The sequence below is a fragment of the Myodes glareolus genome, chromosome 1, assembly GCF_982192425.1.
Source record: "Myodes glareolus chromosome 1, mMyoGla1.1, whole genome shotgun sequence".
Taxonomy (NCBI): domain Eukaryota; kingdom Metazoa; phylum Chordata; class Mammalia; order Rodentia; family Cricetidae; genus Myodes; species Myodes glareolus.
Window position 1 is genome coordinate 72,462,159 of NC_142026.1, and position 13,067 is coordinate 72,475,225.

Genomic DNA, 13,067 nt, shown 5'->3' on the forward strand with positions numbered 1-13,067 from the left:
TCTCAGGGGTACGGACAGAAAGGAAGATGGGGTGAGACCACCTCATTGCTGGTCTTGGATCCAAAAGGCCACCTTTGGCTCTGTCTGGGGCCTGATGTGTTGGCAGTGAGCCTCAGCTTCTCGCCTCTATGGAAGGGCTATAAGGATCTTATGGGGAAATATCTGTCATAGCACAGCTGGTCCTCATTACTCTCGGATGTTCAATTGTATATAATCACTGTGAACAGTGTGTTAGTGAGGACCGGAATCGTGAGCTCTTGCTTCTGGAGAGCCAGCTAGGTTCTTTCTACCCACTGCTGTGTCCCCTTTGATCAAGGTCAACTGGTCGCAACTCTTAAGTTGTTTTTAATGTGCTTGTCGTTGCTTGTCTGGATACAGAGCTGGATCTCGCATTTAAGGTATATCTTTAGGATTGTGGGTACTGTAATTATTCACGCTGGGCCCATAAGGAAACTGAGGCTTACAGAAAGAGAGTGACTTACTTGGCCAAGATTTGAACTCTGTCTTCTCCCCATTTGATGACAAAAGACTGAGAGGCGGGTCTGGAGGTCCAGCCCAGTCGTTGTAGAGGGCTTGCCCAGCATACACAAAGCCCTGTGTTTAACTGCCAGCACCGTATCCCCACTATTAGTATTCAGGCATCTGTACTGGCCTGCCCTTGGGGTCCTGGCAGGATAGGTCTACAGCTGCAGCCACTGAGAGCGCCCCCTGTGCGCATTCACGGCATCCCCTTATATAAGGTGCGCTTTGTCCACCTCCCATCTCTTTCTCTCTCGTCATTTTTTCTTCTGCCAGTCTTTGCTCCCCTCTCTGCCCACCTCTCTGCCCCTTCTTTCTCCTCTTCCAGTTAACCGCCCATGTGAGCCCAGTCGAGCGGTATGACTCTCTTCCTGCTGGGTTTTAAATGATAACACCCATGGCATGGGCGGTGGGGGAGGCACAGGAGTTCAAGGGAAGCTACACAGTGACTTTGGGGTCAGCCTGGATTACATGCAAATGCCTCAGACACCTAAAAACGGGTCTGGAGGGACGGCTTAGCAGTTAAGAATACTTGCTGCTCTTGCAGAGGACCTGGGTTTGGTTCCCAGGATCAACATGGCGTCTCACAATTGTCCATAATTCCAGCTCCAGAGGATTTAGACTGCTTTTCTGGCATCCGCAGGCATCAGGCAAGCACAAAGTTCACAGACATACATACAGGCAACACACTCATATACATAAAATAAAAATAAATAAATCTTAGTCCGGCAATGATGGTCTTTAATGCCAACACTCAGGATGCAGAGGCAGGTGAATCTCTGAGTCTGAGGCTAGCCTGATCTATAGAGTAAGCTCCAGGACATCCAGGCCTACACAGACAAACCCTATCTCAAAAAAAAAAAAAAAAAAAAAAGGAAAGAAAAAAGTCTTAATAACAAACAAACAACACCATTTTCAGGGTGCTAGAAAGATAGTTCAGTGGCTAAGAGCACTTCCAGAGGACCCAAGTTCAGTTCCCAGCACCCACACTAAAAGGCATAGAGCCATGTATAATTGCAGCTCCAGAGAATCTGATACTCTCTTTTTGTTTCCATAGACAACATGTACACACAGACACACATAAATAAAAAATAAATCTTAAAAAAAAAAAACTATGCTCAGAAGAAAGCCTGCTTTGAGATAGTTATTAATTCATGCTACATTAGTAGGAGGACCACGACAGGCCAACTCTGGGTCTTCAAAGATGAGTCAACAAATGTACAAAGATGAAAGCCACTGATACGGGTCCCAACCTCAAGAAGCTTATGACAGGCAAGGAAAGGAGATGGGGCTTGAGAAATTATGCAACAAAATGCATACTGAACAACCCTGACCACGGCCGGGAAGAGGAGTGCTTAACACAAGGTCTGACCTGGGGATGGGGGTGAGGGAGGGCAAAGAGCAAGGCTCTGGGAAGTTTCTGGGAGAAATGGTCACGCGGCTGAGGATATTCACTAGGTAGAACACAGGACTAGTAGGGATGGAGGAATGTTCTAGGCCTAGCATGCAAAACCCTGGGTTCAATCCTGAACACCACACAAATCAGGTATGGTGGTAGATGCCTGTGATCCAAGCATTTGGGAGGTGGAGGCTGGAGAACCAGGAGTTCAAAGCCATCCTTGTCTATATATGAGTTCAAGGCTAGTCTGGAAGATGAGATGAGACACCACCTATCTCTCTATGTCATCTGTTCTCAACCTGTGAGACACGACCCTTTCTGAGGGGGAGGAGAGTCGAAGGACCCTTTCACAGAGGTAGCCTAAGACCATTGGAAAACACAGATATTTACATTACGATTCAGAACAGTAGCAAAATTACAGTTATGAAGTAGCAACAAAAATAATTTTATTGCTGGGTAGTGGTGGTGCACACCTTTAATACCAGCATTTGGGAGGCAGAGACAGACAGATCTCTGTGAGTTTGAGGCCAGCCTGGTCTACAAAGTGAGTTCCAGGACAGGCTCCAAAGCTACAGAGAAACCCTGTCTTAAAAAAAAAATTATGGTTGGTGTGTGTGTGGGGGGGGGTCACCACAACATGAGGAACTATATCAAAGGGTCACAACATTAGGAATGTTGAGAACCACTGCTCTCTATATACATACACAAACATACACACATATATTTGAGAGATCACACATATATTTAGACTCATGGGTTCATCCACAACATACATATATGAGATATTTTCTTTGTATTTTAACAAATAAAGCTTGCCTGAAGATCAGAGGGCAAAGCTAAGCTACTAGAGAGGCCAGGCAGTGGTGGCACACACCTTTAATCTCAGGACTTGGGGGACAGATGGATCTCTGTTAGTTCAAGGCCACCCTGGGCTACACGAAATTGATCCAGTCTAATAGAGAAACAGAGCTCATGCAAAGGTGAGCCCAGCACTTGGGATCCCATGCCTTTTATTCCAGCACTAGGGAGATGGAGACAGGAATGATATGGCTGGGCGGAGAGAGGACTATAAGGCGAGAGGAGACAGGAGTTAAGTGCAGTCTGAGGATGCAGTCTGAGGACAGAATGGCCCCTTTGGTCTGAGCATTGGCAGAGGTGAGAACTCCAGTGGCTGCTGCTCTGCTTCTCTGACCCTTCAGCTTTCACCCCTGATAGCTGACTCCATCCTACTAATACCCCACACACATATTTGGAAGATCACACATATATTTTCCAGACCCCTCTCACAAAAACCTACATATGTCAAGACATCATACACACTCAACGTAGATACATATATCCATACAGTCACACATGCTTACAAACATTTGAGAGATCACATGGACACACACATGCTATCACTCCTTTGGAGGTGACGCTAGAGGTGAGGATGCATGTAAGGTTCTATGCTCCATTGGGTGACATTGTTCCAGATATACGGCGGTAGTGGCAAAAGGCACCTTACCACAAGCAGGGCAAACAGGATGACTCCACAGCTCCACATGTCTGCCCGGCGCCCATCATACTTTTCTCCCTGGAAGGCAGAAGGTATCATTTCAACTGCATCTCTGTTGCCACTCTGTCCTGTTCCCTTAACCTCCCCTCGCCCCTCACTCACCTTGATCACCTCTGGACATGCGTAATGGGGAGACCTGGAGGAAGAGAAGGAAAAAGAGAGAGTTGTATGAGGGTGTGAGCTCTGGCCAGCTTCTTATCCTTCCCAGGAACCCTGGGGGCAGGGGGCTGGGCCTCCCACTCACCCGCAGCTGGTCTCCAGGAGGCTATCCCCCACCTGCAGGGATGCCATGCCAAAATCTGCTATCCGGATATTGTTTTTCTCATCCAGCAGCAGGTTCTCTGGCTTCAGGTCTCTGTGACTAAGACAAACAGGTGAAGTTCAGCTTTGGCTGCCCCCAGAGAAGCCCATCCCCACTCACTCACCACCTCTTAGAGTGAGATACTTCTAGGATTTTTTTTTTTTTTAAAGACAAGGCATCTTGTAGCCCAAGATAGCCCTCACAGAGATTACATAGTTCAGGAGGGCCTTGAAATCCTGCCTGGTCTCCTCCCTCTTATCTCCCCTGTTCTGGAATTACAAATATGTACCCTCAAGCCTGACTTTGTGTGTTAAGTGTGTGTGTGCCATAATGTCTTGATATGTGGCCTAAGTAGACCTCAAATTTGAATCAATCCTTCTGCCGTACTCTCTCAGATATTGGGATCATAGGCATATATCACTTATGCCTGATTCTTCATGCCTTTCTGCGTGATGGGCGTGTACATACGTATGTGTATGCACGTGGAAGCAAGAAGTTGATATCTAGGGTCTTCCTCAACTGCTCTCCACTGTGCATTTTGAAACAGGGTCTCTCACTGTATCTGGAGTTCATTAATATGGCTAGACTAGTTGCCCAGCTAATGCCAGGGAGCTTTCTGTTTTTGTCTCTTAAGCACTGGGCTTGCACTGCTGTGTACCTACTGAGCCATCTCGACAGCCCCCACGAGTGTTTCGCCTGCATGCATGTGTTGGCACCATGTGAATGTCTGGTGCCTAAAAGTGAGTGTTGGAACCAGAGTTGTAGATGATTGTGAGCTACCATGTAGTGTGGGAAATTGGAACCAGGTCTTCTTGAAGAGCAGAGAGTGTTCATAACCACTGACCCATTCTACAGCTCCAATTTAAAATTTACTTATTTATTTATCGAGGCAGGGTCTCCTATGTTGCCCTGAAACTCACAAAGATTTACCTATCTCTACCTCCAGAGGTATGTACCACCACACCACGTGGCTTCTAGAGATCAAACTCAGGTCATCAGACTTGACAGCAAGGATCATTACCTGCTGAACTATCTCACTGGCCCAATTTTTATATTTCTAATAATCAGAAGCCACATAAACGAAGAACCCAAAAGTTGTCTTCTGATCTCGACATGTGGGACAAGTCACTTGACCCTCCCACAAACAAAAACGAATAAATGTTTCTGAAAAAAGAGAAATATAAAAATATAGCTAAGGTATTGGAGAGATGGCTGAGAGGTTAAGAGCACCGCCTGCTCTTCCAAAGGTCCGGAGTTCAATTCCCAACTATAATGAGACCTGGTGTCCTCTTCTGGTCTGTAAGCATACATGGAGGCAGAACACTGTATATTAATAAATAATAAATAAATCATATATAAATGCTAGGCAGTGGCGGCTCTAGCCTTTAATCCCAGCACTTGGGAGGCAGAGGCAGGCGGATCTCTGAGTTTAGGCCAGACTGGTCTACAGTGCGATGTCCAGGACAGTCAGGGCTACAGAGAGAAATCCTGTCTTAGAAAAAAAAAATACAGTGAGGTATGGTGTGCCATGTTTATAACTGCAGCACTCTGGAGGCCAAGACAGGAGGATTGATATGAGTTCCAAGCCAGTGTGGGCTACACCAAGAGACTCGGTCTTCCTTAATACCCCAATAAATATAAAAATAAAAATAGTTCCATATCAAGTAATTGTATTTATTATTTTGATTTTCAAAACAGGGTTTTTCTGTGTAGTCTTGGCAGTCTTGGAACTCACTCTGTAGTCCAGGTTGGCTTGAACTCACAGATCTACCAGTCTCCCAAGTGCTCTGATTAAAGGCGTATACCACCATGTTCAGCTATTATTATTGTTGTTGTTGTTCTTATTATCATTATTTATGGGCATATCAAATAATTTTTTTAATTTTTTAATTTTTTTATGACAGGGTCTCTTTATGCAGTTCTGGCTGTCCTGGAACTCACAGAGATCCACCTGCCTCTGCCTCCTGAGTGCTGGAACTAAAAGCATACATCACCAGCATAGGCTTCATGTAAAAAAAAAAAAAAAAAAAAACCTTGGCCACTCAGAGCAGGCAACTGGTTCCTTTTTCAGGACCTTTCTACTCCTGGACCAAACTCCTCAAGATTTAAGGGTCAAATCTGGAAGTGGGGACAGGCTGTAGAATTCTGCAGTTTCTATTTGAAGCAGTCAGTAAGTGGGTCAGACACAATATGCTGAATAGTGCCCCCTACAGGCTATAGTCTTCATTGCCAGGACTTGGTACCCTGGCTGCTCAAAAAAGTGTTGAACTTAATTTTAATAACTAGCATTTAGTTGCCTTTTTAAAAGATTTAACTTGTGTGTGTGTGTGTGTGTGTGTGTGCACATGTGATTGCAAGTATCTGGTGAAGCCAGAGGCATCCCATCTTTAAAGGCAGTTGTGAGACTTTAGATATGGGTAGTAGGACTTGAACTTGGATCCTGTGTAAGAGCATTACATGTTCTAACCATGGAGTAATCTTTTTGGCCACACACCCCCACTCTGTCTGTAAAAACAAGATTTGTGTCGGGTGGTGATGGCGCACGCCTTTAATTCCAGCACTTGGGAGGCAGAAGCAGGTGAATCTCTGTGAGTTCGAGGCCAGCCTGGTCTACAAAAGTTAGTTCCAGGACAGGCTCCAAAGTTAAAGAGAAACCCTGTCTCAAAAAACCAAACCAAACCAAACCAAACCAAAACAAAACAAAAAAAGAAGGATGTGTGTGTGTTTTGACACAGGTTTCTCTGTATAACAGTCCTGACTGTTGTGGAACTCATTTTGTAGACCTAGTTGGCCTCAAACTCACAGAAATGCCCCTGTCTCTGCCTCCCAAGTGCTAGGATTGAAGGCATGTGCCACCATTCCTGACAAAAGAGGGTTTTTCATTTAGAGGGTTTTTCTTTTTGGTGCTTTTCTTTTTCTTTCTTTCTTTTTTTTTTTAGATGTGTTTTTCTGTAGCTTTAGAGCCTGCCACAGAACCAGACTGGCTTCAAACTCACTGAGATCGTCTCTTTCTACCTCCCAAGTGTTGAGATTAAAGGCATGCACCACTACCGTCTGGCTAAAGCAGGGTTTCTCTATGTAGCCCTTGGTGGTCTAGAATTCTTTATTTAGCCCAGGTTGGCATTGAACCCTCAATGATGCTCCTCCCTCTGTCTCCTGAGTGCTAGGATTACAGGTATGCACTCCTCACGCTAAATGCTGCATGCATCATATCTTGTTTAGCCTGAAGTCATTGAGGAGTCTCTTTGCAGAGATATTCATATGTCAAAAACACAAGCTGCAATTCTACCTCATATCAAACACTACTATTAACTTGAAAGGGACCACAGGATTAAATGCAAGAGATAACACTTTACAACATCTAGAAGAAACCATAGGATCCACTCTTAGTGACCTTGAGTTGGCTTTAAATAGGACAGAAGTGCTGGCAAGATGGTTCAGGGGTAAAGGCACTTGCCTCTGTGCCTGATGACCCATTTGATTCCCTAGGATCCACAAAGTGGAGAGAACAGCCTCTTGAAAGTTGTCCTCTGACCTCCACGTGCACAATGTTGCACATGTGTGTACACACTCTCTCATACACTCCAGTAAAAAATAAAATGCAAAAAATACCCAAAACAGAACCGAACAGGGTGGTACACACCTGTGATCTTGGTATTTAGGAGGGGGAGACAGGAGATTTGCAATGAGTTTGAGGGCAGGCTAGTCTACATACAGAGGGGCTATAAGAAGCCTGGTTTCTTTCTCACACATACAAAGAAAAAAAAGAAAGGAAGAAAGGAAGAAGCTGAGGATGTATGGCAAATGGTAGTGCTTGCCTAGCACACACAAGCCCCAAACCACGCACACACAAACACACACACAATTTTTAAAAAGTTGTAAAATTACATAGCAACCATGCACAAGTGTATTTAAAACTATGAAACTGTACACTTTTTCAAAGGGTAAAATGATACTGTCTGAGTTACAATACCAGGAATTTAAAAAGGTTAGGGTTAAGGGCTAACCACACTGGTTTCTGCTCAGCCCTCCACGTGGCTGCAGGGACCTGCCTCCTGGGCCACCCTCAGTCATCTCCCCCTGCAGCTGTCCCCTCACCAGATGGAGTAGCTATGGCAGAAGTCCAGCGCTGACACGATCTGGCGGAAGAACTTCCGAGCCTCCTTGGGCGTCAGTCTACCTTTTTTTACCAGGTAGTCAAATAGCTCACCGCCAGAAACATGCTCCAGAACCAGGTATCTGAAAGACATAGACGGGGCAGAGGGCTGGAAGGGGCATGTGAAGGACCAAGGCCAGGTCTCCCTTTACCGAAGACGGTGAAGCCCCAATTTCCTACCAGTATCTGCAAGGAAGAAATGTCAACTGCTATGAGCCTCTGGGAAAGAGACTCCAATTGCCACAAGCCTCTAGAAGTGATTCCAATATCCACACGTCTCTAGGAAACCAAAACTCAATTCCCACTAGTCCCAGGTAGCATAGATTCACAAGGAAACTCTTGGTTGTTTTTGGAGATAAAGCAACTCCACTGGCACCTAAGGTCAGAAATCATAATTCCCACGGAACTCTGGGAAATAAAGACCCTAATCCCATTAGCACATTCCCCACCCCCCAGGCCAATCCTCTAATTCTCACAAGCCTGTGACTTGAAAAAAACCAAAGTTCTCCTTCATTCGTGGGCAGTAACAATGACAGTCTACACCAGAGAAACTATAACTCCCAATAATTCAAAGAAGTTTATAAAAACAACAAAGCAAAACCCCTCCCACTTCCCATAAGCCTCTGGGACATAGAGAGTCCCAATTCCCATCAGCCACCTGGATTCTAGAGACTCCAAATCCCATCAGGCTTTGGAAGATTAAACCTCTAATTCTTATCAGCTCCCGGGGAAATAAAAACTCGATTTCTGAGCTGTTGGTCGGCTAGATTCCCATGTGAAGCACAAATTCTCACGAACCCTCTCTCAGCCCTGATGGTGGAGTGGGAGTGGTAACTATCAACTTTGTAGACAATGACTTCTTGCCTCCACACCTTGGAAGTCTAAGGACTACAACTCCCATGAGGACCTGGAGCTGGGCGCTGCTTCCAGTCTGGGGAACCTGTAATACCAATCTGATGGACGTTGGAGTGACTTCATTCTACACTATGGGGAGGTCGGGGGAGCATGAGGTCTGTCCCCTCTTCTGTTGTCCAGTCCAGCTGTTCTCTGGGCCACCAGAGTATGGACAAAGAGTCATTCTCCGACGCCCAGACAGCCGACCCTCACCCCCATCTTAACAGGCCGGTAATGGACTTTGTGATACTGCCTCAGGACTTCAAAGGAGGCCCATTGTTGTGGTGGCCAGCCCTGGCCACGGAAGTGATGCTGGGATAGGAGAGACCTCAGATGTCCCAGAGTGGGAATTTAAAAGGACCCTTCAGACTTTACTAGGCTAATGCTAACCCTAAGTGCCTTAGGGAGAAAGGCAGTTAGCTGGAATTGGCACAGTCCGGTAATCCCATTTAACTCAGGAGGCTGAAGCAGAAAGACAGCAGCAAGAGACTCAGCCTCTGTCCTCCACCCAGGACCACTCCGATCCTGTTAATAGCATCAGGTCCGAGTGTGAATTACAGGGTGTTCCTGTAACCGAGGGAAGCGACTGGACCCGGTCACGTGCAACTCATCCTGACCTGGTCACACTGCCCGTAGGGGGAGAGTGACCTTGAACTTCTGATACTTCTGCCTCACCTCACTAGAGCTGAGATTACACACGCGTGCTGCCAAGTCCAGTTATGCAGTGCTGAGGGCTGAACTCAGGGCTTCCTGCATTCTACAACTGAGTTCCATCTCCAGCCCACCAGCTTGAGTTTTGACAGGCTACACTAGGTCCGGTTTTTGGAATGATAGCATGGGGAGGGAGGATAGAGGGGCTGGGCGTCTATAAATACCTACAAATATTTCTTGTTCTCGTAGACGTCATGGAGCTTGAGCACGTGCGGGTGTTCAATGAGCTTCAAGATGGCGATCTCCCGCTCCACCTGAGGGGCCAGGGACACGAGAAGGGGTCAGCATGACCTCCCTACCTCAGCACAAAAGGGCACTCCTGCTACAAACACATATTTATGCACACGCACACACACACATGCACGCACCTTCATCAGCACTGATTCCGACAACTTCTCCCTGTTCACGATCTTGACGGCGACCTTCTGACCCGTGATGCAGTGTACCCCAAGTTTAACCAGCCCTGGAGGTTAGATTTAAAATAAATATGGGGTGTTCTCCTGGCTCTCTCCTCCCTACCCTGGGTTGGCTACCCTTTTTTTTTTTCCTGAATCGCCTGCATTTGAACTGGTGGCTGACAGCAGCCATTCCTACAAAGTGAGGCTCCCTTCCAATTTCCCTTGTCCATTTCTGTCCCTTTTCATTGTCCACCCTCATCCTACCCCCTTGCTTTTACTCTGACTCTCTGACTTTCTGGTATGTCTGCTCAACTTCATCTTTCCAGATTTTCTTTCTCCCAATGTGTCTCCTTGCTCTCTCAACCAACCCATCACTCCCTTGAATTCTCTGCCTTTCAGATTTCAAAGAACACGCTCTCAGGTTTTCTTCTTTCCCAAGCCTCCCCATCCTCACTTCCTTCCAAACCCCAATCTTTCAATTATCTAAAAACAAACAAACAAACAAAAAAAAACCTCTTAAAAAATAGCTGCCATGGTCAACAGCAAGCAAATTCCAAGCATCCCCTCCCCCTACACACACACTTAGGGATCCCTGCCTATTTCTCAGAGTCCTTAACTAAAGGACTTGAGCACTAAGAGCTCAGATGCATAACCCCTTCTCAGTCCCAGGAATCCAGATCTCAACTCTCCACCCTCAGACCCAGTAGTCTTGGCCCCAGCCCTTCTCCCTCAGACCCAGGAATCCAGACTCCCGACCCCTCTACCTTCCATAGTTCATGAATTGAGGTCAACAACACTTCACACTCTAACTACCAGGATGTAAAGTCTGTCTTCCCTTTCCTGTCTCAGGCCTGGAGCTCAGCTTCATAGGAACCTGGGACCTACAGCCTGGAATACTAGAGGTCAACTCCCAGATAACCTCCACCCACTGCCCAGAAGGAGATGCTTGTGGTCACAGTCAGCATTTAGCAACAATCAAATAGAACCCTGCTTTTCAGGGCCACTCCTGGGAGCTGAGCTTCCTAGAGCCCGCCTCTCCATCCTGTTTCCACACTGTGCAGAATGAGGAGAATGCGGTCGACCTCACACCCTACCGCTCCAGCTTGCTGCCCAGAGCGCAGGTGGCCCCTTTTGAGCTTGAGAAGAGGGACAGGAAAGCAGCCTCTCTCAGGATAGGCGCACCTCCACCCTGCCAGCACCTCCACCCTGCTTGCGGCTGTACTGCAGCACCCGCCTGCCTCAGCTTGCAGAATCAGCCGGGGCCCCACACCCGCAACGGGCCTGCTTCCCCACTGCTCCTGGAGCCCCTCCAACATCTGCCCCAATTGGGTTATTTGAGCCACAGGAGTCCAGACCCCTGCTTCTCCTTCGAACCCAGAAGTCCCAGACCCCTTCCCACTCGAGGTCCCAGAGTCAAAGTCCCTACATCCGTACACCGTGGACACTTGGAACTCAGGACCCAAGCCCGTTTTCTATGTGGGACCCAGGGGTCTGACCTTTAAATACCAGTGGTCCCGCCCTCTGCCCCCTCCTGCACCCCGCCCCCGCCCCAGGTGTCCGCTTAGATTCTAGGCTCACCTGTCTGTCCTTTGCCGAGCGTCTTCTCCAGCCGATAAGGGCCCACATATTGGGCGTGCTGGGGTGGGTGTGGGTGTGGGAGGTGGTAGGCGGGGGAGCCCCCGCCACCCTCCTTGGACCCGGACGACATGGTGCCCTTGGTCCCGGCCCGACCAGTCCCCCGGCCGCCCCCCCTGCGGCCCGCAGACCCGTTCCTCCGGTGGGGGCCGGCGACACCTCCGTCCCGGCCCCCCCGGTTGCTCCCCACTTCTCCGGGGGTCCCCAGGGGGCTTGGCTGGCCCCCCCAGTCGGTGGGCCGCAGAGCTGGGGGAGGGGGGGCTGCCGGGGGGGTCAGGCCCCTGGAGTCAGCATGGTCGGGGGGGCTGCGCGGCCCCCCCTCCCCAGCCCGATCCTGGCCGGCCCCCCCCTTCCTGTGCCTCCCCCTGCAGGGGGGGTCTGAAGTGCGGGGCCGGCGGATGCTGCAGGCCGAGAACCCCCCGCCCCCCCACGCGCCCTCTCTCCTCCGCCTCCTCCTCCTCTCCGCCTCCCCCCGCCACCTCGTCCTTTCTCTCCGGCACGCTGACATCACCATCCGGGGACTCCCGGCCCTTCCCCACAGTTAACCCTTTCGGAGAGGGGAGGGGGAGTGGCAGGGGGCGGGCCTGGAAGCTGGACTGATGGAGAGGAGGTGGGAAGATGCAGGAATGGGTGGAGGGATGTAGGAATGGGTGGAGGGATGCTGAAGAGGAGGGATGCTGGAGGGGAGAGGGATGCCAGGAAGGATGGAGAGAGATACAGGACCAGCAGACAGGCAGAGATGGAGACACAAAGAGAAGTCTGACATACATTAATAGATGGGAAAATGTAGGGTATCAGAGACAGGGGGAAGAGAGAGAGAGAGAGACAGAAAGAGAAAAGGAAGGTGGGAGGACTAGGAGTTCAAGGCCATTCCAGCTATATGGTGTGTTTGAGGACAGCCTGGCTATGTGAGACCCCCCCCACCCCCCGAAAATAAAAAGGAACTGAAAGGGGCAGGGATAGGAGACATGGAGGTAGACAAAGAGAAGCAAGGATTGTCAGTGGTGCAGGTATTCACAGAAGGAGGGGAAGCTGCTGGACTTAGATGGAAACAGACTGCAGGCTGTGTGTGTTGGTGGTGAGCAGAGGAGAAAGAAGACAGAGAAGGGAAGGACTTCGGGGAGTTGTAGACCCAAGCGTGATCTATTTCTCCATGTCCTCTGAGGTCGACACTCTGTACCACTGGGGCAAAGTCTATGTTTCCACCATTATCAGAGCTCCATGTCCTGTTATTGTTTTTTAAGATAAAGTCTAGCCCAGGCTTCCCTCAAATTATGTGATTGAAGATGACCTTGAACTTCTGATCCTCCTGCCTCTGTCTCTCAAGTGTGGGATTACAGCCCTGGAGAGATGATTCAGCAGTTAAGAGAAGCAGGTTGCTTCCAGAGGGCTCAGGTTTGATTCTCAGCACCCATGTGGCAGTTCATGACCATATGTAACTCCAATTCCAGGGAACTCTGGCTCTAGGGCACCGAGTACACATGTGATTCACAGACATA

The 13,067-nt window shown here is 48.6% G+C and overlaps 1 protein-coding gene across 2 annotated transcripts in view; it reads right to left on the reverse strand.

Moving 5' to 3' along the window:
- The window catches only part of Brsk1 (BR serine/threonine kinase 1), a 27,138-nt gene extending 15,168 nt beyond the window's left edge, over positions 1 to 11,970 (reverse strand). Inside the window, exons 1-7 of one of the 2 annotated variants that reach the window (XM_048426835.3) lie at positions 11,512 to 11,970; positions 9,904 to 9,998; positions 9,704 to 9,789; positions 7,873 to 8,013; positions 3,718 to 3,834; positions 3,576 to 3,609; positions 3,423 to 3,491 (exon numbers count right to left, since the gene is read on the reverse strand). In XM_048426835.3, coding sequence (XP_048282792.2) covers positions 3,423 to 3,491; positions 3,576 to 3,609; positions 3,718 to 3,834; positions 7,873 to 8,013; positions 9,704 to 9,789; positions 9,904 to 9,998; positions 11,512 to 11,641 — 672 coding nt within the window. In that variant the 5' untranslated portion in view covers positions 11,642 to 11,970. Of the gene's footprint in view, positions 1 to 3,422; positions 3,492 to 3,575; positions 3,610 to 3,717; positions 3,835 to 7,872; positions 8,014 to 9,699; positions 9,790 to 9,903; positions 9,999 to 11,511 lie in introns of those variants that run through there. The other variant, XM_048426836.3, reaches the window with a different exon arrangement.
- Between the last annotated feature and the right edge of the window lie 1,097 nt (positions 11,971 to 13,067).